Source organism: Bufo gargarizans, unplaced genomic scaffold (genome assembly GCF_014858855.1).
Source record: "Bufo gargarizans isolate SCDJY-AF-19 unplaced genomic scaffold, ASM1485885v1 fragScaff_scaffold_205_pilon, whole genome shotgun sequence".
Taxonomy (NCBI): Eukaryota; Metazoa; Chordata; class Amphibia; order Anura; family Bufonidae; genus Bufo; species Bufo gargarizans.
The window spans coordinates 104,222-128,467 of NW_025334070.1; the positions used below are offsets into that span (position 1 = coordinate 104,222).

A 24,246-nucleotide genomic window follows, 5' to 3' on the forward strand; every position below is an offset into this window, starting at 1 on the left:
TGTGTCCGAAGAGTAGTGGATACTGCAGCGCTGCACCCATTCTACAGGATCTACCAGCAACAACCACTACACGATGCAGGCTCTCCAGCTTACCCACGGTTTTACTGATGTCTCTCTGTATCAGTATAGTATCATGCTCTCCTGCTTACCCACGGTTTTACTGATGTCTCTCTGTATCAGTATAGTATCATGCTCTCCAGCTTACCCACGGTTTTACTGATGTCTCTCTGTATCAGTATAGTATCATGCTCTCCTGCTTACCCACGGTTTTACTGATGTCTCTCTGTATCAGTATAGTATCATGCTCTCCTGCTTACCCACGGTTTTACTGATGTCTCTCTGTATCAGTATAGTATCATGCTCTCCAGCTTACCCACGGTTTTACTGATGTCTCTCTGTATCAGTATAGTATCATGCTCTCCTGCTTACCCACGGTTTTACTGATGTCTCTCTGTATCAGTATAGTATCATGCTCTCCTGCTTACCCACGGTTTTACTGATGTCTCTCTGTATCAGTATAGTATCATGCTCTCCAGCTTACCCACGGTTTTACTGATGTCTCTCTGTATCAGTATAGTATCATGCTCTCCTGCTTACCCACGGTTTTACTGATGTCTCTCTGTATCAGTATAGTATCATGCTCTCCAGCTTACCCACGGTTTTACTGATGTCTCTCTGTATCAGTATAGTATCATGCTCTCCTGCTTACCCACGGTTTTACTGATGTCTCTCTGTATCAGTATAGTATCATGCTCTCCTGCTTACCCACGGTTTTACTGATGTCTCTCTGTATCAGTATAGTATCATGCTCTCCTGCTTACCCACGGTTTTACTGATGTCTCTCTGTATCAGTATAGTATCATGCTCTCCTGCTTACCCACGGTTTTACTGATGTCTCTCTGTATCAGTATAGTATCATGCTCTCCTGCTTACCCACGGTTTTACTGATGTCTCTCTGTATCAGTATAGTATCATGCTCTCCTGCTTACCCACGGTTTTACTGATGTCTCTCTGTATCAGTATAGTATCATGCTCTGCTGATTACCCACGGTTTTACTGATGTCTCTCTGTATCAGTATAGTATCATGCTCTCCTGCTTACCCACGGTTTTAATGATGTCTCTCTGTATCAGTATAGTATCATGCTCTCCCTCAGGCCACGGTTTGCATGATCTCTATCAGTTTATTTTCATGTTCTCCCTCAGGCCACGGTTTTCATGATGTCTCTCTATCAGTTTATTATCATGCTCTCCCTCAGGCCACGGTTTTCAAGCTGTCTCTATCAGTTTATTATCATGCTCTCCCTCAGGCCACGGTTTTTAAGATGTTTCTGTCTATCAGTATAGTATCATGCTCTCCCTCATGCCATGCTTTTCATGATGTCTCTCTGTATCAGTATAGTATCATGCTCTCCCTCAGGCCACGGTTTTCATGATGTCTCTATCAGTTTATTATCATGCTCTCCCTCAGGCCACGGTTTTCATGCTGTCTCTCTCTATCAGTTTATTATCATGCTATCCCTCAGGCCACGGTTTTCATGATGTTTTTGTCTATCTGTATAGTATCATGCTCTCCTGCTCACCGACGGTTTTCATTATGTCTCTATCAGTTTATTTTCATGCTCTCCCTCAGGCCACGGGTTTCATGATGTTTCTATCAGTTTATTATTACGCTCTCCCTCAGGCCACGGTTTTCAAGATGTTTCTATCAGTATAGTATCATGCTCTCCCTCATCCATGCTTTTCATGATGTCTCTCTGTATCAGTATAGTATCATGCTCTCCCTCATCCATGCTTTTCATGATGTCTCTCTGTATCAGTATAGTATCATGCTCTCCCTCAGGCCACGGTTTTCATGATGTCTCTCTGTATCAGTATAGTATCATGCTCTCCCTCCGGCCACGGTTTTCATGATGTCTCTATCAGTATAGTATCATACTTTCCCTCAGGCCACGGTTTTCATGATGTCTCTTTCCAAAAGCAGAGATTCATGGTCTCTCTCAGTTCTCAGTACCAGATTTCCATGTTGTCTCTCTCCCTCAGTACAAGGTTTTCATGCTATGTCTTCCTCAGTCAATGGTTTCCATTCTTTCTCCCTCAGACTTAGTTTCTTCATGCACTGTCCCTCGGCCTGCGGTGTTCATGCTGTCAGTCTCTCTCTCAGTTCATGGTTGTCATACTTTCATGCTCTCTCTCTCTCTCATGTTTTTCTTGCTGTCTTTCTCCCTCACGGTTTTCATGCTGTCTCTCTCCCTCAGCTGTGATTTTCTTGCTGCCTCTTTCCCTCACAGTTTCTTCTTGTTGTCTCTTTCCCTCACGGTTTTCTTGTTGTCTCTCTTAGGCCTCTTGCATCCTCACTTTTTTTTGTGCTGTCTCTCTCCCTCCTGGTTTTTTCATGCTGTCTGTCTCCCTCACAGTTTTTATGCTGTCTCTTGCCCTCAGCTGTGTTTTTTATGCTGTCTCTCTCCTCACAGTTTTCATGCTGTATCTCTCCCTAATGGTTTTCATGCTGTCTATTTCCCTCGTGGTTGTCTTACTGTCTCTCTCCTTCAGCCGTAGCTTTCTTGCTTTCTTTCTCCCTCATGGTTGTCATGCTGTCTCTCCAGTCATGGTTTTCATGCTGTCCCTCTCCCCCAGCCCTGGCTTTCTTGCTCTCTTTCTCCCTCATGGTTGTCATGCTGTCCCTCTCCCTCAGCTGTGGTTTTCTTGCTCTCTTTCTCCCTCATGGTTGTCATGCTGTCCCTCTCCCTCAGCCCTGGCTTTCTTGCTCTCTTTCTCCCTCATGGTTGTCATGCTGTCCCTCTCCCTCAGCTGTAGTTTTCTTGCTCTCTTTCTCCCTCATGGTTGTCATGCTGTCCCTCTCCCTCAGCCCTGGCTTTCTTGCTCTCTTTCTCCCTCATGGTTGTCATGCTGTCTCTCCAGTCATGGTTTTCATGCTGTCCCTCTCCCCCAGCCCTGGCTTTCTTGCTCTCTTTCTCCCTCATGGTTGTCATGCTGTCCCTCTCCCTCAGCTGTGGTTTTCTTGCTGTCTCTCTCATGGTTTTCTTGCTGTCTCTCTCCCTCACGGTTCTCATGCTGTCTCTCTCCCTCAGCTGTGGTGTTTTTGCTGTCTCTCTCGTGGTTTTCTTGCTGTCTCTCTCCCTCAGCTGTGGTGTTTTTGCTGTCTCTCTCGTGGTTTTCTTGCTGTCTCTCTCGTGGTTTTCTTGCTGTCTCTCTCCCTCACGGTTCTCTTGCTGTCTCTCTCCCTCAGCTGCGGTGTTTTTGCTGTCTCTCTCGTGGTTTTCTTGCTGTCTCTCTCCCTCACGGTTTTCATGCCGCCTCTATTTCCCTCAGTGTTTATATCTGGTCCATAGAAGAGACTTCTGTTACCCATAAAAGGAGAAAAGTGGCGGAGGAGCCTCCCAGCTCCCGCTCCGTCCTCATTCCTGCTCTCTGCGCTCACATTCTCCTCCAGCTCCCGACCCCAAGTATGTCTCAATGCTCTCATGCCGGCTGTCTACCTCTTTTCCCAGAACACTTTGTCTATAGCGGTCTGTCATTTTACTCAAGCTGTAAACTGCGCTCTCACTATAATCTAGTCTACATTTCCAGTCTTTATAGTTTGCACTCTCATTCCTTTAGTCCGCACTCTCTTTATTTCTCTCTTTTCTCACTTTTACTGCTCACTCATCTCTCTAGTCTGCACTCTCATCTCTCTAGCCTGCGCTCTCATCTCTCTAGCCTGCATTCTCATCTCTCTAGCCTGCACTCTCATCTCTCTAGCCTGCACTCTTGTCTCTCTAGTCTGCACTCTCATCTCTCTAGTCTTCACTCTCATCTCTCTAGTCTGCACTCTCATCTCTCTAGCCTGCATTCTCATCTCTCTAGCCTGCACGCTTGTCTCTCTAGTCTGCACTCTCATCTCTCTAATCAGCACTATCATCTCTCTAGTCTGCACTCTCATCTCTCTAGTTTGCACTCTCGTCTCTCTTACCTGCTCTCTCATCTCTCTAGCCTGCACTCCCTTTATTTCCCTCTTATAGTGCGCTCTCATCCTCAGGACTGGAGTGGGGTGATGAGGAGAACCATTACCATTACTCTCTCTTTTCCTCCCTTTTCTGCTCTCTCATCACCCCATCCCGGTTATTCTGCACTCTCATCATTAAGTCCATGTCTTCATGTTGTACTCTCATGATTTAACCCTCTCTTTGCTCACATGGTTCATCTGTATTAAGCACTCTCATGATTAGCTCTGGATTTGCTTGTACTCATGATATCATCTCTCTAGTCTCTACTCTCATCCCTTTAGTCTGCACTGTCATCTCTCTAGTCTGCAGTCTCATTGCACTAGTCTGCACTCTCATCCCAGTAGTCTGCACTCTGATCTCTTTAGTCTGCACTCTCATTGCACTAGTCTGCACTCTCATCCCATTAGTCGGCACTCTCATTCCTTTAGTCTGCACTCTAATCCCTCTAGTCTGCACTCATATCCCATTAGTCTGCACTCTCATCCCTTTAGTCTGCACTCATATCCCATTAGTCTGCACTCTCATCTCTAGTCTGCACTCTCATTGCACTAGCCTGCACTCTCATCCCATTAGTCGGCACTCACATTCCTTTAATCTGCACTCTCATGCCATTAGTCTGCACTCTCATCCCTTTAGTCTGCACTCATATCCCATTACTCTGCACTCTCATCTCTCTAGTCTGCACTCTCATTGCACTAGTCTGGACGCTCATCTCTGTAGTCTGCTCTCACTGTACTCTCCTCATTTCTGCCTCTGTCTTCTTCCTTCTACTGCGCTCTGATCTCTGGTGCTGAATCCTTTATCCTTGCTCTGCACTCTCATCTCTCTAGTCTGCACTCTCATCTCTCTTAGTTTGCACTCTCATCTCTCTTAGTTTGCACTCTCGTCTCTTTAACCTGCGCTCTCATCTCTCTAGCCTACACTCTCATCTCTCTAGTCTGCACTCTCATCTCTCTAGCCTGCACTCTCATCTCTCTAATATGCACTCCCGTCTCTAGTCTGCACTCTCATCTCTCTATTCTGCACTCTCATTTCTCTAGTCTGCTCTCTCATCTCTCGTCTGCACTCTCATCTCTCTAGTCTGCACTCTAATTGCTGTAGTCTGCACTCTCATCACGTTAGCACTCTTATCTCTCTAGTCTGCACTCTCATCTCTCTAGCCTGCACTCTCATCTCTATTCTGCACTCTCATTTCTCTTGTCTGCGCTCTCATCTCTCTAGTCTGCACTCTCATCTCTCTAGTCTGCACTCTAATTGCTCTAGTCTGCACTCTCATCTCTTTAGTCTGCACTATCATCACGTTAGTCTGCACTCTCATCCCTTTAGTCTGCACTCTCACCCCTTTAGTCTGCATTCTCATCTCCCTAGTCTGCACTCTCATCTCTCTAACGTGCACTCTCATCTCTCTAGTCTGCACGCTCATTCCATTAGTCTGCACTCTCATCTCTCTAACCTGCACTCTCATCTCTCTAATCTGCACTCTCATCTCTCTAGTCTGCACTCTCATCTCCCTAGCCTGCACTCTCATCTCTCTAACCTGCACTCTCATCTCTATAGTCTGCACTCTCATCTCTCTAATCTGCACTCTCGTCTCTAGTCTGCACTCTCATCTCTCTAGTCTGCTCTCTCATCTCTCTAGTCTGCACTCTTGTCTCCCTAGCTTGCACTCTCATCCCTTTAATCTGCACTCCTCTCTCTAGTCTGCACTCTCATCCCTTTAGTCTGCACTCTCATCTCTCTAGCCTGCACTCTAGTCTACACTCTCATCTCTCTAGTCTGCACTCTCCTCCCTCTAGTCTGCATTCTTATCCCTTTAGTCTGCTCTCTCATCCCATTAGTCAACACTCATCTCTCTAGTCTGCACTCTCATCTCTCTTACCTGCTCTCTCATCTCTCTAGTCTGCACTCTCAACTCTCTAGTCTGCACTCTCATCTCTCTAGTCTGCACTCTCCTCCCTCTAGTCTGCATTCTTATCCCTTTAGTCTGCTCTCTCATCCCATTAGTCAACACTCATCTCTCTAGTCTGCACTCTCATCTCTCTTACCTGCTCTCTCATCTCTCTAGTCTGCACTCTCAACTCTCTAGTCTGCACTCTCATCTCTCTAGTCTGCACTCTCAACTCTCTTGTCCGCACTCTCATCTCTCTAGCCTGCACTCTAGTCTACACTCTCATCTCTCTAGTCTGCACTCTCATCTCTCTAGTCTGCACTCTCCTCCCTCTAGTCTGCACTCTTATCCCTTTAGTCTGCTCTCTCATCTCTCTAGTCTGCACTCTCATCTCTCTAGTCTGCACTCTCATCCCTTTAGTCTGCACTCTCATCTCTCTAGCCTGCACTCTAGTCTACACTCTCATCTCTCTAGTCTGCACTCTCCTCCCTCTAGTCTGCTCTCTCATCCCATTAGTCAACACTCATCTCTCTAGTCTGCACTCTCTAGTCTGCACTGTCATCTCTCTTACCTGCTCTCTCATCTCTCTAGTCTGCACTCTCAACTCTCTAGTCTGCATAATCATCTCTCTAGTCTGCACTCTCAACTCTCTTGTCCGCACTCTCATCTCTCTAGTCTGCACTCTCATCTCTCTAGCCTGCACTCTAGTCTACACTCTCATCTCTCTAGTCTGCACTCTCACCTCTCTAGTCTGCACTCTCCTCCCTCTAGTCTGCACTCTTATCCCTTTAGTCTGCACTCTCATCCCATTAGTCAACACTCATCTCTCTAGTCTGCACTCTCATCTCTCTAGTCTGCACTCTCATCACGTTAGTTAGAACTCTCTTCTCTCTAGTCTGCACTGTCATCTCTCTAGTCTGCACTCTCATAATCTCTAGCCTGCACTCTAGTCTATACTCTCATCTCTCTAGTCTGCACTCTCCTCTCTCTAACCTACACTCTCGTCTCTCTAACTTGCACTCTCATCTCCCTAGTCTGCACTCTCATCTCTATAGTCTGCACTCTCAACTCTCTAGTCTGCACTCTCATCTCTCTAACCTGCACTCTCATCTCTCTAGTCTGCACTCTCATCTCTCTGGTCTGCACTATCATCTCTCTAGTCTGCACTCTCATCCCGTTAGTCTGCACTCTCATCTCTCTAGTCTGCACTCTCATCCCGTTAGTCTGCACTCTCATCTCTCTAGTCTGCACTCTCATCCCATTAGTCTGCACTCTTGTCTCTCTAACCTGCACTCTCAGCTCTCTAGTCTGCACCTTTGTCTCTCTAACCTGCACTCTCATCTCTCTAGTCTGCACTCTCATCTCTCTAGTCTGCACTCTCATCTCTCTAGTCTACACTCTAATTGCTCTAGTCTGCACTCTCATCCCTGTAGTCTGCACTCTCATCTCTCTAGTCTGCACTCTCATTCCTTTAGTCTGCACTCTCATCTCTCTAGTCTGCACTCTCATCTCTCTTAGTTTGCACTCTCATCTCTCTTAGTTTGCACTCTCGTCTCTTTAACCTGCGCTCTCATCTCTCTAGCCTACACTCTCATCTCTCTAGTCTGCACTCTCATCTCTCTAGCCTGCACTCTCATCTCTCTAATATGTACTCCCGTCTCTAGTCTGCACTATCATCTCTCTAGTCTGCACTCTCATAATCTCTAGCCTGCACTCTAGTCTATACTCTCATCTCTCTAGTCTGCACTCTCCTCTCTCTAACCTACACTCTCCTCTCTCTAACTTGCACTTTCATCTCCCTAGTCTGCACTCTCATCTCTATAGTCTGCACTCTCAACTCTCTAGTCTGCACTCTCATCTCTCTAACCTGCACTCTCATCTTTCTAGTCTGCACTCTCATCTCTCTAGTCTGCACTCTCATCTCTCTAGTCTGCACTCTCATCTCCCTAGCCTGCACTCTCATCTCTCTAGCCTGCACTCTTATCTCTCTAGCCTGCATTCTCATCTCTCTAGTCTGCACTCTCATCTCTCTTAGTTTGCACTCTCATCTCTCTTAGTTTGCACTCTCGTCTCTTTAACCTGCGCTCTCATCTCTCTAGCCTACACTCTCATCTCTCTAGTCTGCACTCTCATCTCTCTAGCCTGCACTCTCATCTCTCTAATATGTACTCCCGTCTCTAGTCTGCACTATCATCTCTCTAGTCTGCACTCTCATAATCTCTAGCCTGCACTCTAGTCTATACTCTCATCTCTCTAGTCTGCACTCTCCTCTCTCTAACCTACACTCTCCTCTCTCTAACTTGCACTCTCATCTCCCTAGTCTGCACTCTCATCTCTATAGTCTGCACTCTCAACTCTCTAGTCTGCACTCTCATCTCTCTAACCTGCACTCTCATCTTTCTAGTCTGCACTCTCATCTCTCTAGTCTGCACTCTCATCTCTCTAGTCTGCACTCTCATCTCCCTAGCCTGCACTCTCATCTCTCTAGCCTGCACTCTTATCTCTCTAGCCTGCATTCTCATCTCTCTAGTCTGCACTCTCATCTCTCTAGCCTGCACTCTTATCTCTCTAGTCTGCACGCTCATCTCTCTAGTCTGCACGCTCATCTCTCTAGTCTGCACTCTCACCTCTCTAGTCTGCACTCTCATCTCTCTAGTCTGCAGTCTCATCTCCATAGTCTGCACTCTTATTTCTCTAGTCTGCACTCTTATTTCTCTAGTCTGCACTCTCATCTCTCTAGTCTGCAGTCTCATCTCCATAGTCTGCACTCTTATTTCTCTAGTCTGCACTCTCATCCCATTAGTCAGCACTCTCATCTCTCTCTGCACTCTCATCCCTTTAGTCAGCACTCTCATCTCTTTAGTCTGCAATCTCATCTCTTTAGTCTGCACTCTTATCTCTCTTATTTGTACTCTCCTTTCTCTAGTCTGCACTCTCATCCCTTTAGTCTGCACTCTCATCTCTCTAGCCTGCAATCTAGTCTGCACTTTCATCTCTCTAGTCTGCACTCTCATCTCTCTAGTCTGCACTCTCATCACGTTAGTTAGCACTTCCATCTCTCTAGTCTGCACTCTCATCACGTTAGTTAGCACTTCCATCTCTCTAGTCTGCACTCTCATCACGTTAGTTAGCACTCTCATCTCTCTAGTCTGCACTTTCATCTCTTTAGTATGCACTCTCATCTCTCTAGTCTGCACTCTCATCACGTTAGTTAGCACTCTCATCTCTCTAGCCTGCACTCTAGTCTACACTTTCATCTCTCTAGTCTGCACTCTCATATCTATATTCTGCACTCTTGTCTCTCTAGTATGCACTCTCATTTCTCTCGTCTGCACTCTCGTCTCTCTAACCTGCACTCTCATCTCTCTAGTCTGCACTTCCATCTCTCTAGTCTGCACTCTCATCACGTTAGTTAGCACTCTCATCTCTCTAGTCTGCACTCTAGTCTACACTTTCATCTCTCTAGTCTGCACTCTCATATCTCTATTCTGCACTCTTGTCTCTCTAGTATGCACTCTCATTTCTCTCGTCTGCACTCTCGTCTCTCTAACCTGCACTCTCATCTCTCTAGTCTGCACTTCCATCTCTCTAGTCTGCACTCTCATCACGTTAGTTAGCACTCTCATCTCTCTAGTCTGCACTTTCATCTCTCTAGTCTGCACTCTCATCTCTCTAGTCTGCACTCTCATCACGTTAGTTAGCACTCTCATCTCTCTAGTCTGCACTCTCATCTCTCTAGCCTGCACTCTAGTCTACACTTTCATCTCTCTAGTCTGCACTCTCATATCTCTATTCTGCCCTCTCATCTCTCTAGTCTGCACTCTTATCTCCATAGTCTGCACTCTTATTTCTCTAGTCTGCACTCTCATCCCATTAGTCAGCACTCTCATCTCTATCTGCACTCTCATCCCTTTAGTCAGCACTCTCATCTCTTTAGTCTGCACTCTCATCTTTCTAGTCTGCACTCTCGTGTCTAGTAGCTCTCTCTTTCCTCTCACTGAAATCTGTTTGTTTCTGCCTCTGTCTTCATCCTTCTATTGCGCTTTGATCTCTGGTCCTTAATCCTTGCTCTGCACTCTTACCTCCAGTCTGTAGTCTCGCCACCAGTCTGCAGTCCAATCTCTCTAGTCTGCACTCTCGCCTCCAGTCTACACTACCATGGTGACAGTTCTTCTCTCTTAGTTTTGGGATCTCCGGACCCCGAGTCGCTTTGTGCCTCGTAGACCTCCTTTGGAGCTATGGAGGATTTAGGTAGGTTGTGAAGGATCTGACCCTTCTGTACTCTGATCCGTGCAGAGTCCAGGACTCCTGCGGTGACTTCTCTACCTTCGTGTCCCTTTCAGATGCTCTACTTGCCGACCTTCAGGTTACTCCTCCGACTCGATGTCCAGTCTTGTTAACTGATTGTCTTGAAAAATCCGAGAGATGTGAAGAGCGGCCTCTCCCGCCCCCGTATGACCCTCAGGTAAGGTCAGCCCAGACCCAGCTTTCCCACCGCTGCTCGCATGTGTTTCATCTTCTGCTTTGCTCTGTCTCTTTAGACAGCCTTGCCTTTTCCGAGTGCTGATGCGGAGGACTCCCCTACAGACAAGAGCCATCTTTACAGGTCTGTCCATTGTGTGGGCCTGGAGGAGGATCAGCCACTTCTCTCTGATCTCACCTTCACCTTCTCTCTCCAGTACAGTAAAGAAGTGCGGCCTCCCCTCCGTGCCAGCGAGCGTCGGGGGCGGTTTGTGTGAGCTGGACCGTCTGCTCAACGAACTCAACGCCACTCAGTTTAATATTACAGGTATAGAGGGTGTCTATGACAGCATTAATCTACCTGTCATACCTTCTAAAGGAGGGTGCGGTACAGTATAACACAGTATATTAGAATGCGGTACAGTATTATACAGTATATTACGGTGGGATACAGTATGATACAGTATATTAGGATGCGGTACAGTATGTGTAGCGGAGCGCTAGTGCGACACAGGCTTTCTCTGCCGGTATTCCAAAGGTTACTTCAGGATCAGGTTATTAGCACAGGAAGCACATCATCAGTAGCAAGTATAAGCATCCACGAATATCCCATCACTCTTCCCAATAACTGGACGACACACAGTATCCGGAGCAGGACACTGTTTAATGCCACATACCCTGCTTTTATGCCACTGTCCCATGCAAGGGAGCCCACACATCCCCTCCCCTCAGCCTGAGAAGTAATCCAATCAACAGTCCAGTTGAGACATACATTGTAGCCGCAATCTGCTACAGCATCAAAGCACCCTAATAGGTGGGCCGAAAGCCTGGGTCACAATCAGTGTCTGCGGGTCACACCACTGCCTCCTCTCCCCCTGTGTTACATGCTGGCCAATCCCCTGTCCAAGACGCAGGCCCAGATGTCTCCCGCCCTGCACCTGGACCTTCGCAAGCACCATCAGCTAGCATATCCACTTCCATGTCCCAGCGCAGCGTACAGATGACCATACCCCACTCCTTTGAACGAAAGTGCAAATACTTAGCCATCCACCCACAGACCATAGCACTAAATGCGCACCTTTCCAAATTACTGGCCCTGGAAATGTTGCCATTTAGACTTGTGGACACAGAGGCTTTTTCGCAGCGGCGGCCGTCCCTCGTTACTCAGTCCTCAGTCGCCACTATTTTTTCCAGGATGCTGTCCCCGCTTTACACCAGCATGTGTCCTGTAACATCACCCGTGCCCTGACCAACGCAGTTATTGGGAAGGTCCACTTAATGACTGACAAATGGTCAAGTGCTTTTGGCCAGGGACGCTACATTTCCCTGATGGCACACTGGGTGAATGTTGTGGAGGCCGGGAACGAGTCGTAGCCTGGGATGGCACAGGTGCTACTGATGCCAAAGATTGTGGGCCCTACTTCCATCAGGATTTCCGCCACCACCTACATTAGTGGCTGCAACCCCCCCTTCTCCTACACTTCCACCTCTGAATTCTCATCTTGCAGCACCAGTCAGCCATCAGTCAGTAGCTGGAAGCAGTGTAGCACTGCAGTGGGGAAGCAGCAACAGGGCGTTGCTGAAACTGATCTGCTTCGGTGAGAAACAACACACCGCTGCAGAGCTGTGGCAGAGTATAAGGGCAGAGAGAGAGTGTGAGGGTTACACGGATCCTGTGGAACGGGTGTCCAGGAGACCTGAAGTAACTCGAGGCGCCAGGGGATAGAAGAAGAAGGAGACTATGGGGGGGTCGGGGGCGTGGAGAGGCTCTGCAGGTTAATAGAGAAGAGCAAAAAGGGCGGGGGAATTAGGGTGTGGGGACACCCCCAATGTCCGGCAGAGGTGACCCTGGGAGAGCGCCAATACACTGGGTGTGATGGCAAGTGAAACAAATGGTGGAAAGGTTGGAATACAGTACAATAATATCATAAATGAAATAGAAGAAATAAAAACAATGTATATAGGGTTAGGGTTCTGTATATATATATATATATATATATATGAACAATGAGATTCTACTCACTTCATGGGGGGGGGGGGGGTTACTCAGATAAGCATAATACACCGGTAAACCAATACCCCCCAAGCCAGGATCGCCTCAAGATGGTGAAAAATGAAGGCAGCCACAGACAGGAAGCTTTTGTTCAACTTTCTTTTATTCTATTGTATAGAATCCGGCTCAACGTGTTTCCTTCATCAGGAGCAGTTTGCATGTGGTGTGGGAAATGGGGGCTATATATGGTCTGGGTGATGGGCTAAATCAGGGGGAAAAAGCGCCCAAATTAAAGGGGAGTGGTCAAAAAGGCGCCAAAGTAGGTGGGCGTATTCGGCCGCTCAGATCGCGCCACCTTTGGTGACGTCAGGGGTCCGAGTCGGTGATGAGGCGCTTCTCAGCACAATGTGTGTCAGACCGGAACGTATTTGGAACCTACTGCGCATGTCCGGAAGTGGTGGCTGGGAGAGATGCGTTCCAGGTTGGAACGCACGCACCAGAAGTGACGCCGCGGCTGTCAGAGTCAGCCCCGGAGGACGCTTGTGTTGGGAATTCAGAGTTGGATGGCATTAAAACTTGTCATTTAGGGGTGGATATGAGGACTGGCATGGGTGTTCGGAACATGGTGATGACCCTTTTGGTAAAAAGTGTATTTAAAAAACTATGGACGGATAGATATGATTGAATTAAGATCATGAGTGTAATCGCAAATCGGATGGTGGTAAAGACAGGGAGATATAATCATGATGGTGATATTGGTGATGAAAAATAAGAATAAGGTAGATAAAAAAAGGAAAAAGTATAAATCAATGTGTATGTGAGATTAAATAGATGAATAGAAATAAAATGTTGAGTGGAAATAAAATGAAAATTTAAATTACAAATAGAGATAAACAAGTAAATATAGATATATAAATAAATAATAATAAATAAAAAATGGAAAGTATATAAGGGGTCTATATGTCGTGAGGGATTGTGATGGAATTGGAAAGGATGAATGAATGTAAGAATATGATGGATAAATAATTAAATTATTAATTGGATAAATAATTAATTGCTACATGGTGATGAGTGATAGGACGAAGTGTTGTGAAGTGTGTATGGGTGCGCGTACGTTACGGTATGTCACTCCGATTCGGAACAGATCTGTGCGTGATATTGAAAGGGTGGTGATGGGGACTGCATGTATTTAATAATTAGTGTGTTCCAACATTTCGTTTAGGCCAAAGGGGGTGAGGATGTTCAGGCGATAGATCAAAAACATCTCTCTCTGGCAGAGCTGTTGGAAGACGATGTGATCTGTTCGAGTGTATTATGATGCAGTATATTAGGATGCGGTACAGTATGATGCGGTGATGCAGTATATTAGGATGCGGTACAGTATGATGCGGTGTTTTATGATGCAGTATATTAGGATGCGGTACAGTATGATGAGGTGTATTATGATGCAGTATATTAGGATGCGGTACAGTATGATGCGGTGTTTTATGATGCAGTATATTAGGATGCGGTACAGTATGATGCAGTGTATTATGATGCAGTATGTTAGAATGCAGTACAGTATGATGCGGTACAGTATGATGCAGTGTATTATGATGCTGTAGATTAGGATTAGGTACAGTATGATGTGGTAATGATGCAGTATATTCGGAAGGGGTACAGTATGATGTGGTGTATAATGATACAGTATATTAGAATGTGGTACAGTATGATAAGGTGTATTATGATGCAGTATATTAGAATGTGGTACAGTATGATGTGGTGTATAATGATACAGTATATTAGGATGCGGTACAGTATGATAAGGTGTATTATGATGCAGTATATTAGAATGTGGTACAGTATGATGCGGTGTATTATGATGCAGTATATTAGAATGCGGTACAGTATGATGCGGTGTATTATCATGCAGTACAGTATGATGCAGTGTATTATGATGCAGTATATTAGGATGTGGTACAGTATGTTGCGGTGTATTATGATGCAGTGTATTAGAATGTGGTACAGTATGATGCAGTGTATTATGATGCAGTATATTAGGATGCGGTACAGTATGATGAGGTGTGTTATGATGCAGTATTTTTGGATGCGGTACAGTATGATGCAGTGTATTATGATGCAGTATATTGGGATGCGGTACAGTGTGATGCTGTGTATTATGATGCAGTATATTAGGATGCGGTACAATATGATGCGGTGTATCATGATGCAGTATATTAGGATGTGGTACAGTATGATGCAATATATTATAATGCGTTACAGTATGATGAGGTGTATTATGATGCAGTATTTTTGGATGCGGTACAGTATGATGAGGTGTATTACGATGCAGTATATTATGATGCGATACAGTATGATGCGGTGTATTATGATGTAGTACAGTATGATGCGGTGTATCATGATGCAGTATATTAGGATGCGTTACAGTATGTTGCAGTGTATTATGATGCAGTATATTAGGATATGGTACAGTATGATGCAGTGTATTATGATGCAGTATATTAGGATGCGGTACAGTATGATGCGGTATATTAGGATGCGGTACAGTATGTTGCAGTGTATTATGATGCAGTATATTAGGATGCGGTGTATCATGATGCAGTATATTAGGATGCGGTACAGTATGATGCGGTATATTTGGATGCGGTACAGTATGTTGCAGTGTATTATGATGCAGTATATTAGGTTGCGGTACAGTATGATGCGGTGTATTATGATGCAGTATATTAGGATGCGGTACAGTATGATGTGGTATATTAGGATGCGGTACAGTATGTTGCAGTGTATTATGATGCAGTATATTAGGATGTGGTACAGTATGATGTGGTGTATTATGATGCAGTATATTAGGATGCGGTACAGTATGATGCAGTATATTAGAATGCGGTACAGTATGTTGCGGTGTATTATGATGCAGTATATTAAGATGCGGTACAGTATGATGAGGTGTATTATGATGCAGTATATAAGAATGCGGTACAGTATGTTGTATAGTATTATGCAGTATATTAGAATGCGGTGCAGTATGATGAGGTGTATTATGATGCAGTATATTAGGATGCGGTACAATATGATGCAGTATATTAGAATGCGGTACTGTATGATGAGGTGTATTATGATGCAGTATATTAGGATGCGGTACAATATGATGCAGTATATTAGAATGCGGTACTGTATGATGCGGTGTATTATGATGCAGTATATTAGAATGCGTTACAGTATGATGCGGTGTATAATGATGCAGTATATTAGGATGCGGTACAGTATGATGAGGTGTATTATGATGCAGTATGTTAGGATGTGGTACAGTATGATGCGGTATTATAATGCTGTACAGTATGATGCAGTATTTTCTGATTCTGTACAGTATGATGAGGTGTATTATGATGCAGTTTATTAGGATGCGGTACAGTATGATGCGGTGTATTATGATGCAGTATTTTTGGATGCGGTACAGTATGATGAGGTGTATTATGATGCAGTATATTAGGATGCGGTACAGTATGATGTGGTATATTAGGATGCTGTACAGGATATTGCGGTGTATTATGATGCAGTATGTTAGAATACGGTACAGTATGATGAGGTGTATTATGATGCAGTGTATTAGGATGCGGTACAGTATGATGCGGTGTATTATGATGCAGTATATTAGGATGCGGTACAGTATGATGCGGTGTATTATGATGCAGTATATTAGGATGCGGTACAGTATGATGTGGTATATTAGAATGCGGTACTGTATGATGCGGTGTATAATGATGCAGTATATTAGGATACGGTACAGTATGATGCGGTATATTAGAATGCGGTACAGAATGATGCAGTATTTTTTGATGCTGTACAGTATGATGAGGTGTATTATGATGCAGTATTTTTGGATGCGGTACAGTATGATGAGGTGTATTATGATGTAGTACAGTATGATGCGGTGTATCATGATGCAGTATATTAGGATGCGGTACAGTATGATGTGGTATATTAGGATGCGGTACAGTATGTTGCGGTGTATTATGATGCAGTATATTAGAATGCGGTACAGTATGTTGCAGTGTATTATGATGCAGTATATTAGAATGCGGTACAGTATGATGAGGTGTATTATGATGCAGTATATCAGAATGCGGTACAGTATGTTGTGGTGTATTATGCAGTATATTAGAATGCGGTACAGTATGATGAGGTGTATTATGATGCAGTATATTAGGATGCGGTACAATATGATGCAGTATATTAGAATGCGGTACTGTATGATGCGGTGTATTATGATGCAGTATATTAGAATGCGTTACAGTATGATGCGGTGTATAATGATGCAGTATATTAGGATGCGGTACAGTATGATGAGGTGTATTATGATGCAGTATATTAGGATGTGGTACAGTATGATGCGGTGTATTATAATGCAGTACAGTATGATGCAGTATTTTTTGATGCTGTACAGTATGATGAGGTGTATTATGATGCAGTATATTAGGATGCGGTACAGTATGATGATGAGGTGTATTATGATGCAGTATATTAGGATGCGGTACAGTATGATGCGGTGTATTATGATTCAGTATATTAGGATGCGGTACAGTATGATGCAGTGTATTATGATGCAGTATATTATGATGCGGTACAGTATGATGCAGTATATTAGAATGCGGTACAGTATGATGCGGTGTATTATGATGCAGTATATTAAGATGAGGTACAGTATGATGAGGTGTATTATGATGCAGTATATTAGAATGCGGTACAGTATGATGAGGTGTATTATGATGCAGTATATTAGGATGCGGTACAGTATGATGCAGTATATTAGAATGCAGTACAGTATGTTGAGGTGTATTATGATGCAGTATATTAGGATGTGGTACAGTATGATGCAGTATATTAGGATGCGGTATATTATGATGCAGTATTTTTGGATGCGGTATATTGCCTATATTACAGGTTTGCAGATACAACTATCTTAGTCTTAACCCTTTCAGGACATACCCTAACCCTAGCCCGTCACGTTATGAGGCAATAACTTTGAAATGCTTTTACTTATACAAGCGATTCTGAGATTTTTTTTTATGACACATTTTACTTTATGTTAATGGTAAATTTGAGTCGATATATTTAACTTTTATTTTCAAAAATATCCGCAATTTACAGAAAAAAAGGGATTTTTAACTTTTTTTTCTAAATTTGAATTTCTATGCATTAATAGGCTTGTCCAAGTTATTTCTATCGATGACCTAATCTCAGGATGGGTAATCAATATCAGATCAGCTGGTTGAAGAGAAAGCGCGCGCCATGTGAGCTCAGCCTTCTCTTAACTGTTTATCTGCTCGCCAACGACATCGCAGCGGTGAGCAGTGTAATTTCAAGAAGCCGTCCCACTCACTTCTATGGACGGCTCTGTAGTGGTCACTTCTATGGACGGCTCTGTAGTTGTCACTTCTGTGGATGGCTCTGTAGTTGTCACTTCTGTGGATGGCTCTGTAGTGGTCACTATTATGGAAAGCTCTGTAGTAGTCATGTCTGTGGACGGCTCTGTTGTGGTCTCTTCTATGGACACTCTGTAGTAGTCACTTCTATGGATGGCTCTGTAGTGGTCACTTCTATGGACAGATCTGTAGAGGTCACATCTGTGGATGGCTCTGTAGTGGTTGCTTTTATGGACGGTTCTGTAGTGGTCCCTTCTATGGACGGCTCTGTAGTGGTCACTTCTATGGATGGCTCTGTAGTAGTCACTTTTGTGGACGGCTCTGTAGCGGTCACTTCTGTGGATGGCCCTGTAGCGGTCACTTAATTAGTAATGAGCCGTCCCATTGAAGTGAATGGACGGCTTCTTGTAGTTATACTGTTCACCGATGTGAGCAGGTAAACAGTGAAGAGAAGGCAGTGCTCACCTTCTCTTCAACCAGCGGATCAGCGGGGTGCCCGGTGTTGGACCCCCGCCGTTCTGGTATTGATGACCTATCCTGAATAGTGATGGACGAACATTGGCCGGGACGGTTCGCGAACGCGATCAAAATGTTTGCGAACAGCAAGTTCGTGGCGGGCCCCATTCACTTTAATTGCAGGCGAACCTGATAAACCTTCAGCTCATATTTGCAGCCGCCAAATACTTACAAGAAGTCCACAAATAGTCCCACAACATGAACAGTGATATACCAGAGGGGGATCAGTGGCAAAAATTCCCAAGCAAAATATGTATCTTAATCAAGGGACATTTTTATGCGTCTTAAAAGGAAATTCTCTGAAATGTGTCCTGTTGGAGCCTAGAAAAATGTTATTTTACGCCACGGGAGTACAGGCCCCAAAAATTAGGCATTCACCTGACATAAAAGAAATTGGGATTATGGGTTACGGTTAGGGTTAGTGCCTAACAGTCTGTCCCTACTGCACACAACAACCTCTCCCGACACTGGCAAAAGACTGAATATAAAATGGCGGCCAGATCAGGTTTATATAAGGTAGGGGGTGTGTCCATGTGCTGAAACGTCTCAGTTGGCCATCCTGTACCACCTGATGGATGTGTCATGGGTCAAAGTTCTTCACAATGTAAAAGAATATGGCGCCGCCGGACATCGCCATATGTTCGTCCATTCGGCGAAACGCGAATGAACAAAGTTCGCCGCGAAACGACCGCTGGGCGAACCGCAAGGCCATCTCTAATCATGAGGATAGGTCATCAATAAAAATATCTTGAAAAACCCCTTTAAAGACCAAAATTGAGACCTCATAAAATAGTTATTAATTAACTCTCCCCATACGTCTACTTTATGTTGGAATAATTTAGTAAATGCCATTTTATTATTTTAGGACGTTAGGTTTACAATTTTAAAAGCAATTTTTCTAATTTTCTATAAAATTTTCAAAACTGACTTTTTTAAGGACCCAATCAGTTCTGAAATCACTTTGTGGGTCTTACACAGCCGAAACCCTCCATAAATGCCCCTATTTTAGAACAATACACCCCTCAAATTATTCAAAACTGATTTTACCAACTTTGTTAACGTTTTAGATGTTCTACAGGAATTGAAGCAGAATGAAGGTGAAATGTAAAATTGTGATTGTTTTGTGTGTCCAGATTTTCCATTTTAATCCATATTTTTCTATATTCAATATTTTCTATATTCAATATTTATTATACTGATTCTGCAGTTTACAGAAATCCCCCATATGTGATTGTAAACCTCTACATAGACACACCACAGGGCTCAGAAGGGAAGGAGCGCCAAATAGTTTTTGGAGGGCAGATTTTGCTGGACTGGTTTTTGGGAAACGTAGATTTTAGAAGCACTTGGCTGTGAAAATAAAAATTAAATTTTTACTAGAAAATGTTGCTTTAGCCTCAAATTTTTCATTTTCACAAGTGGTAACAGGAGCAAATGCACCCCACAATTTGTTGACTATTTTCTCCTGAATTCAGGAACACACCATATGGGGTTGTAAACTGCTGTAAGGGCAGATGACAGAGTTCAAAAGGGAAGGAGCAGCATCTGCATGGAATTTGCTGAAAGTGTTTTAGGGCCATAACTTTAATTTTTTTAGTTGACTGAGATGTGTGAGGGCTCATTTCTTTGCGGGACTGGCTGTAATTTTTATGGGCATGATTTTTGGGTACAAACGACTTTTCGATCACTTTTTATTTAATTTTATTTAGGAAGTTGTTTTTATTTTTTTATGGGGTTCTCCATGTGGTGTATTTGATATAATAACTTTATTCTACAGATAGATCCGATTATGGCGATACCAAATTTGTATTTATTTTTTTTTGCATCGCGGGGGTTCTAGGGGTCTAGGAATACACCTTTAAGATTTCTCTTGCTGTACCTGATGATGGCTTAGTAATATAAGAGCCACTATTTTCCATTTGTCTAACCCTTTTCCTGATCATTGATGGTCTAGCCTAAGGGTAGGTCATCGATATCTGATTGGTGGGGATTCAGCTCCCGGCGAGCTTAGTGCTGTACATCGTATAGTGACGTTGTTTGGTGGCGCATCCTAGGCCCATTCACTTGACCTATGCCGTGTGAACCGAGCGCCATGATCAGCAGGGAGACGGATCCTCTCTTATCAGATATTGATGACTTATTTTGACTATAGACCATCAATATTAAACTCCCAGAAAACCCCAATAAGCTGAATTATTCACATTAGAGAGTTGTCAGCTGAGAGCTCATTTGGGTGACAGTTTCCTGTCCCAATCCTTCCATACGCATCATTAATAGGAGAGGGGAGGCTGCTATCACGCTTCTCTGGCAGCGGCTTACCCCTCCATAAATAAAAGGATCTGGCAAATTAATCCAAGGTTCCCAGTCCTTATCCCCTCTAAAGTCCGCTCTGAGAAACCGTTCCCCTGAAGCACATCTGGTGTGTATGTCCGCGTCTGTCTCCTCATTACATCTCACCGCGTGCATTATCGCCATCAGGGCGGTTAGTAAAGGACGCTCGCTATTTTGTGAAGATAGCTTCGCCTCATCAATAGTCTGATCATCTAGAAGGGGAAAGAGATTTCTGCCAATGAAGGTACATGTCCTGATTTCCTCCATCCGCACCAGGCTCTCCGCTGCTCTTTATGCCTTTTCTATTTTTTACTATCAGGAATGTAAGGATCTGTTTTTGCCGGAATATTAAGTTCTTACAATGTCCATCTGCTCACGGATCTCCTGTTTCTTTTTTTTCTCACCTTTCTTAGATGAGATCATGTCCCAGTTTCCACCAAGAGAAAAAAATGCATCTGAAATACCAGATGAACGAAGGTAAGGGATAATCTGGCTTCTGGAGGACCTGGCAAATCCTTGCCCCAAGCCAGAGAACTGCAGAATACAGGACTATTTCTAGTATCAGATGGTGTTCACAGGGTGTGCACCTGATGCAGATTCTCCAGGGTTGGACTCCATTTACACGCTGCTGTATCTCACATTGTTTAGGGAAAATGGAGTCAGAAGCCAATGCTTCTGTTATGGTGCATTCTGCCCCAGTTTGTGCACCCGACAGACATTAAGGGGGAGATTTATCAAGATCTAATTAGCTGCCCCCACACCTGCATTCGGAGACCACCAGCTCTGTGTTCTAGACAGGATAGCTTTTTGCCATATTTTTTGTATAGGCCCCTTACCGTATATACACTGTATTTATATGGAGTTCTCATGTCCCCCTTAGACGCCTCTTCTCATTCTTTTCATCTTTTTTTGGAGACCCTTATCATTTTAGTTGCTCTTTACATAGTTAATATGGTTGAAAAAAATACATAAGTCCATCAAGTTCAAACCATTTTATCCTATTCCAGGGTGTACTTTCCATGACCTGGTTCATTCCAGATGAGACTGCACCAGGCTGGGGCGGACCTGGAAGTTAGAGTGGCCCTGGGAAAAATATCAAAAATGACCCCATTTTGTAGTTGGGTCGAAACTGATGGAAGGCAGGGCAATCAATACCATATTGTGGCACATTATACCACCCCATCAGAGCCAAATACCACAGTCCATGACAAAATACTGCCAGCAGCACCAAATACATCCCCCAAAACTTCCACTGGCCGGCTGTGAGGAGGGCCCAGGCGGCCCCCTGGGCATCGGCCCACTGGGAAATTTCCCTGTAAGGTCTATGGCCAATCCGCCCCTGGCACCAGGATTTGTGCTGGCCTTAGAAGCAGCTTACTGACATTGTGCTGTGATCTACCAGTACACCCAGATTCTTCAGAGTTACAGCCCTAGGACATATGTTCGTGCCCAAATGCTAGACTTTCAGGTTACCCTGTCATATATCTTCTATATGAAAGAATCTTCATATAAAAGAGAGGATAAAAAAAATTATCCTTCAGGCGGACATAAAAACACCTCTAAGTTCTTTTTATCAAGTATCTTAATTTGATTTGTGCAAGCAGTGAGACAAAGGAACAATTGTATATGCAAAAATATATAATGGTTTATTAAAGAAACAAAGAATATAAAAACAATACAACTGCAAAACAAATGATGAAGTTACAAAGTAACACCCAAAATGTACCACACGGTGGTGCTAATACACCCCTATCTGATCGGCACAGTATGATTTAATGATTTATGACGACCAGTGTCATACTTTTAACAAACTGACTTTCTATACCAAGAGAAACTTAGGATCTTCTGTTATCAAACATGCTATAACAATAAAACACGGATTTACAGGAAAATAACTGTTATCCCTTGACTCTGTTTTCCTATGACCAATCAAAAATATATGATATTAATATGATGAAATATTCAGCTCGGCAATCAGACTAAGGAAAATAACTTTCCAAGGGTTTAGTCCTCTTTTCAAATAATGTCAGATCTTCCATTAACAATATGCATCTTTGCTAAGAGAATAATCAGCATTATGGAGGCACCTAAGACTATATATTCCCACAGTATGGGAACTCTTGGCTATATACCGAGAGAAATATCTTATTAATATCATGAGTAGTAAACAAAATATACGTTACCGGGTCAAAGGTAGACAGAGTTCAGATGGGACCAGTTCTGAAGAACTTTCTTAGTAATCCAAAAATAATAATCCAAGTTTCTTCAGATAAAGTTTTTCTTTTTGATTGAATGAATGGATCAATGGATATATGGATCTTTTTTCCTCTCTCTCTTGATACCCCGCACACGAGTAATTATTCCCCCCCTTATCTAAGAATCATCCCCTTTAGATTAGGAATTCCCAATCAGGTAAGGTGGGTGTACTTGCATGCTAATAACACCATGATGTCATATCAACTCCTAATATGGTATAGAACAAATAATGAAATAATATAATATTGTCCATCTGCCTCCAGATGGCACTGCGGTATTGCAGATGAATATCACAACTTTTAAGCATTAAAATTAAATATCTAATAATACATTCTCAGAACCTCGTTGACCTTTCTATATAAATCATTGAGGAAGTTCTTTCCCTGACACTTTTAATTGCCCATATCCTGGACTTGTTGGAGTTGACCGTCTTCTCCTATCTTTTTGAAATATAGGTTGACTTGATTAAAAATTTATATAGCGGCTTTGATGCTTGGCATCGGAACTTGTATATTTCACTTATCTACATCCATGAATAACTATTGTTTTGAAAGGGCATTTACTCTTCTCAGAAAACTAATTAACATAAACTTACTTGTTTCTGTACCTTCTACAATACCTTCTAAGTGGTAAATACATGGTATGACATATATATATAAATCGATACACATAGATAATACATGATATGAATTATTGATTAACATATGTTGGAAACTAAATATACCATGCTGAGATATATATAATATAATTATGAATATATAAATTAAATCTCATACAGCAGGTGTGCCTCAAGGAAATGAGTCCTTATCAAGTAACCTTGTTCCCTCCGGACAGACATGTCTTAGGGAGTTGACTTACTCCTTACAGATGTCCCATATCTTTAGCAATAACTTTTAAACACATGTCCATTTATGTTCACAATTATTTTTTTATAAACTGAACTTGCCATGAACTCATCTTGGCTTCCTCAGCCACATAATAGAACTTTGGGTCAGGCTGATTTTATTCTTAAAGGCAATGAGATGAGCATACATTTTGATCATAATGTCATTAGATAATATTGTATACGTATGAAAATGCACAACAACCCACATTGATGGCCAAATGCTCAGAGTCCGAGTCAGCTTGTAGTTTATTGCAGCACCCGCAGCACCCGTAAGCGTAATTAGGGGCAAAGACGTCACCTATTCTGTTTCCATCTTTTTAGGGCTTTGTTGGCGTCCTCCGCCACGCTGGAGCTGGACAGACTAATGGCATCGCTTTCAGACTTTCACAAACAAAACACGGTCAGAATTGTATTTTTTCCTCTCAGCTTGTAATCCTAACCCCTCCATGATGATCACTCCACCATCCCGGATTCTCTGATGACGGAA

General features: G+C 43.4%; 1 protein-coding gene across 1 annotated transcript; it reads left to right on the plus strand.

The window, feature by feature from the left end:
- The first annotated feature begins 3,391 nt into the window (after positions 1 to 3,391).
- On the plus strand, positions 3,392 to 24,240 carry LOC122922333 (transforming growth factor beta-1-induced transcript 1 protein-like). Its single transcript, XM_044272907.1, has 7 exons — positions 3,392 to 3,465; positions 10,076 to 10,144; positions 10,237 to 10,358; positions 10,435 to 10,499; positions 10,573 to 10,682; positions 21,031 to 21,094; positions 24,081 to 24,240. Exons 2-7 carry the CDS (start codon positions 10,132 to 10,134, stop codon positions 24,190 to 24,192), a joined length of 486 nt encoding a protein of 161 aa, XP_044128842.1. The 5' UTR covers positions 3,392 to 3,465; positions 10,076 to 10,131; the 3' UTR covers positions 24,193 to 24,240.
- The last annotated feature ends 6 nt before the right edge of the window (positions 24,241 to 24,246 follow it).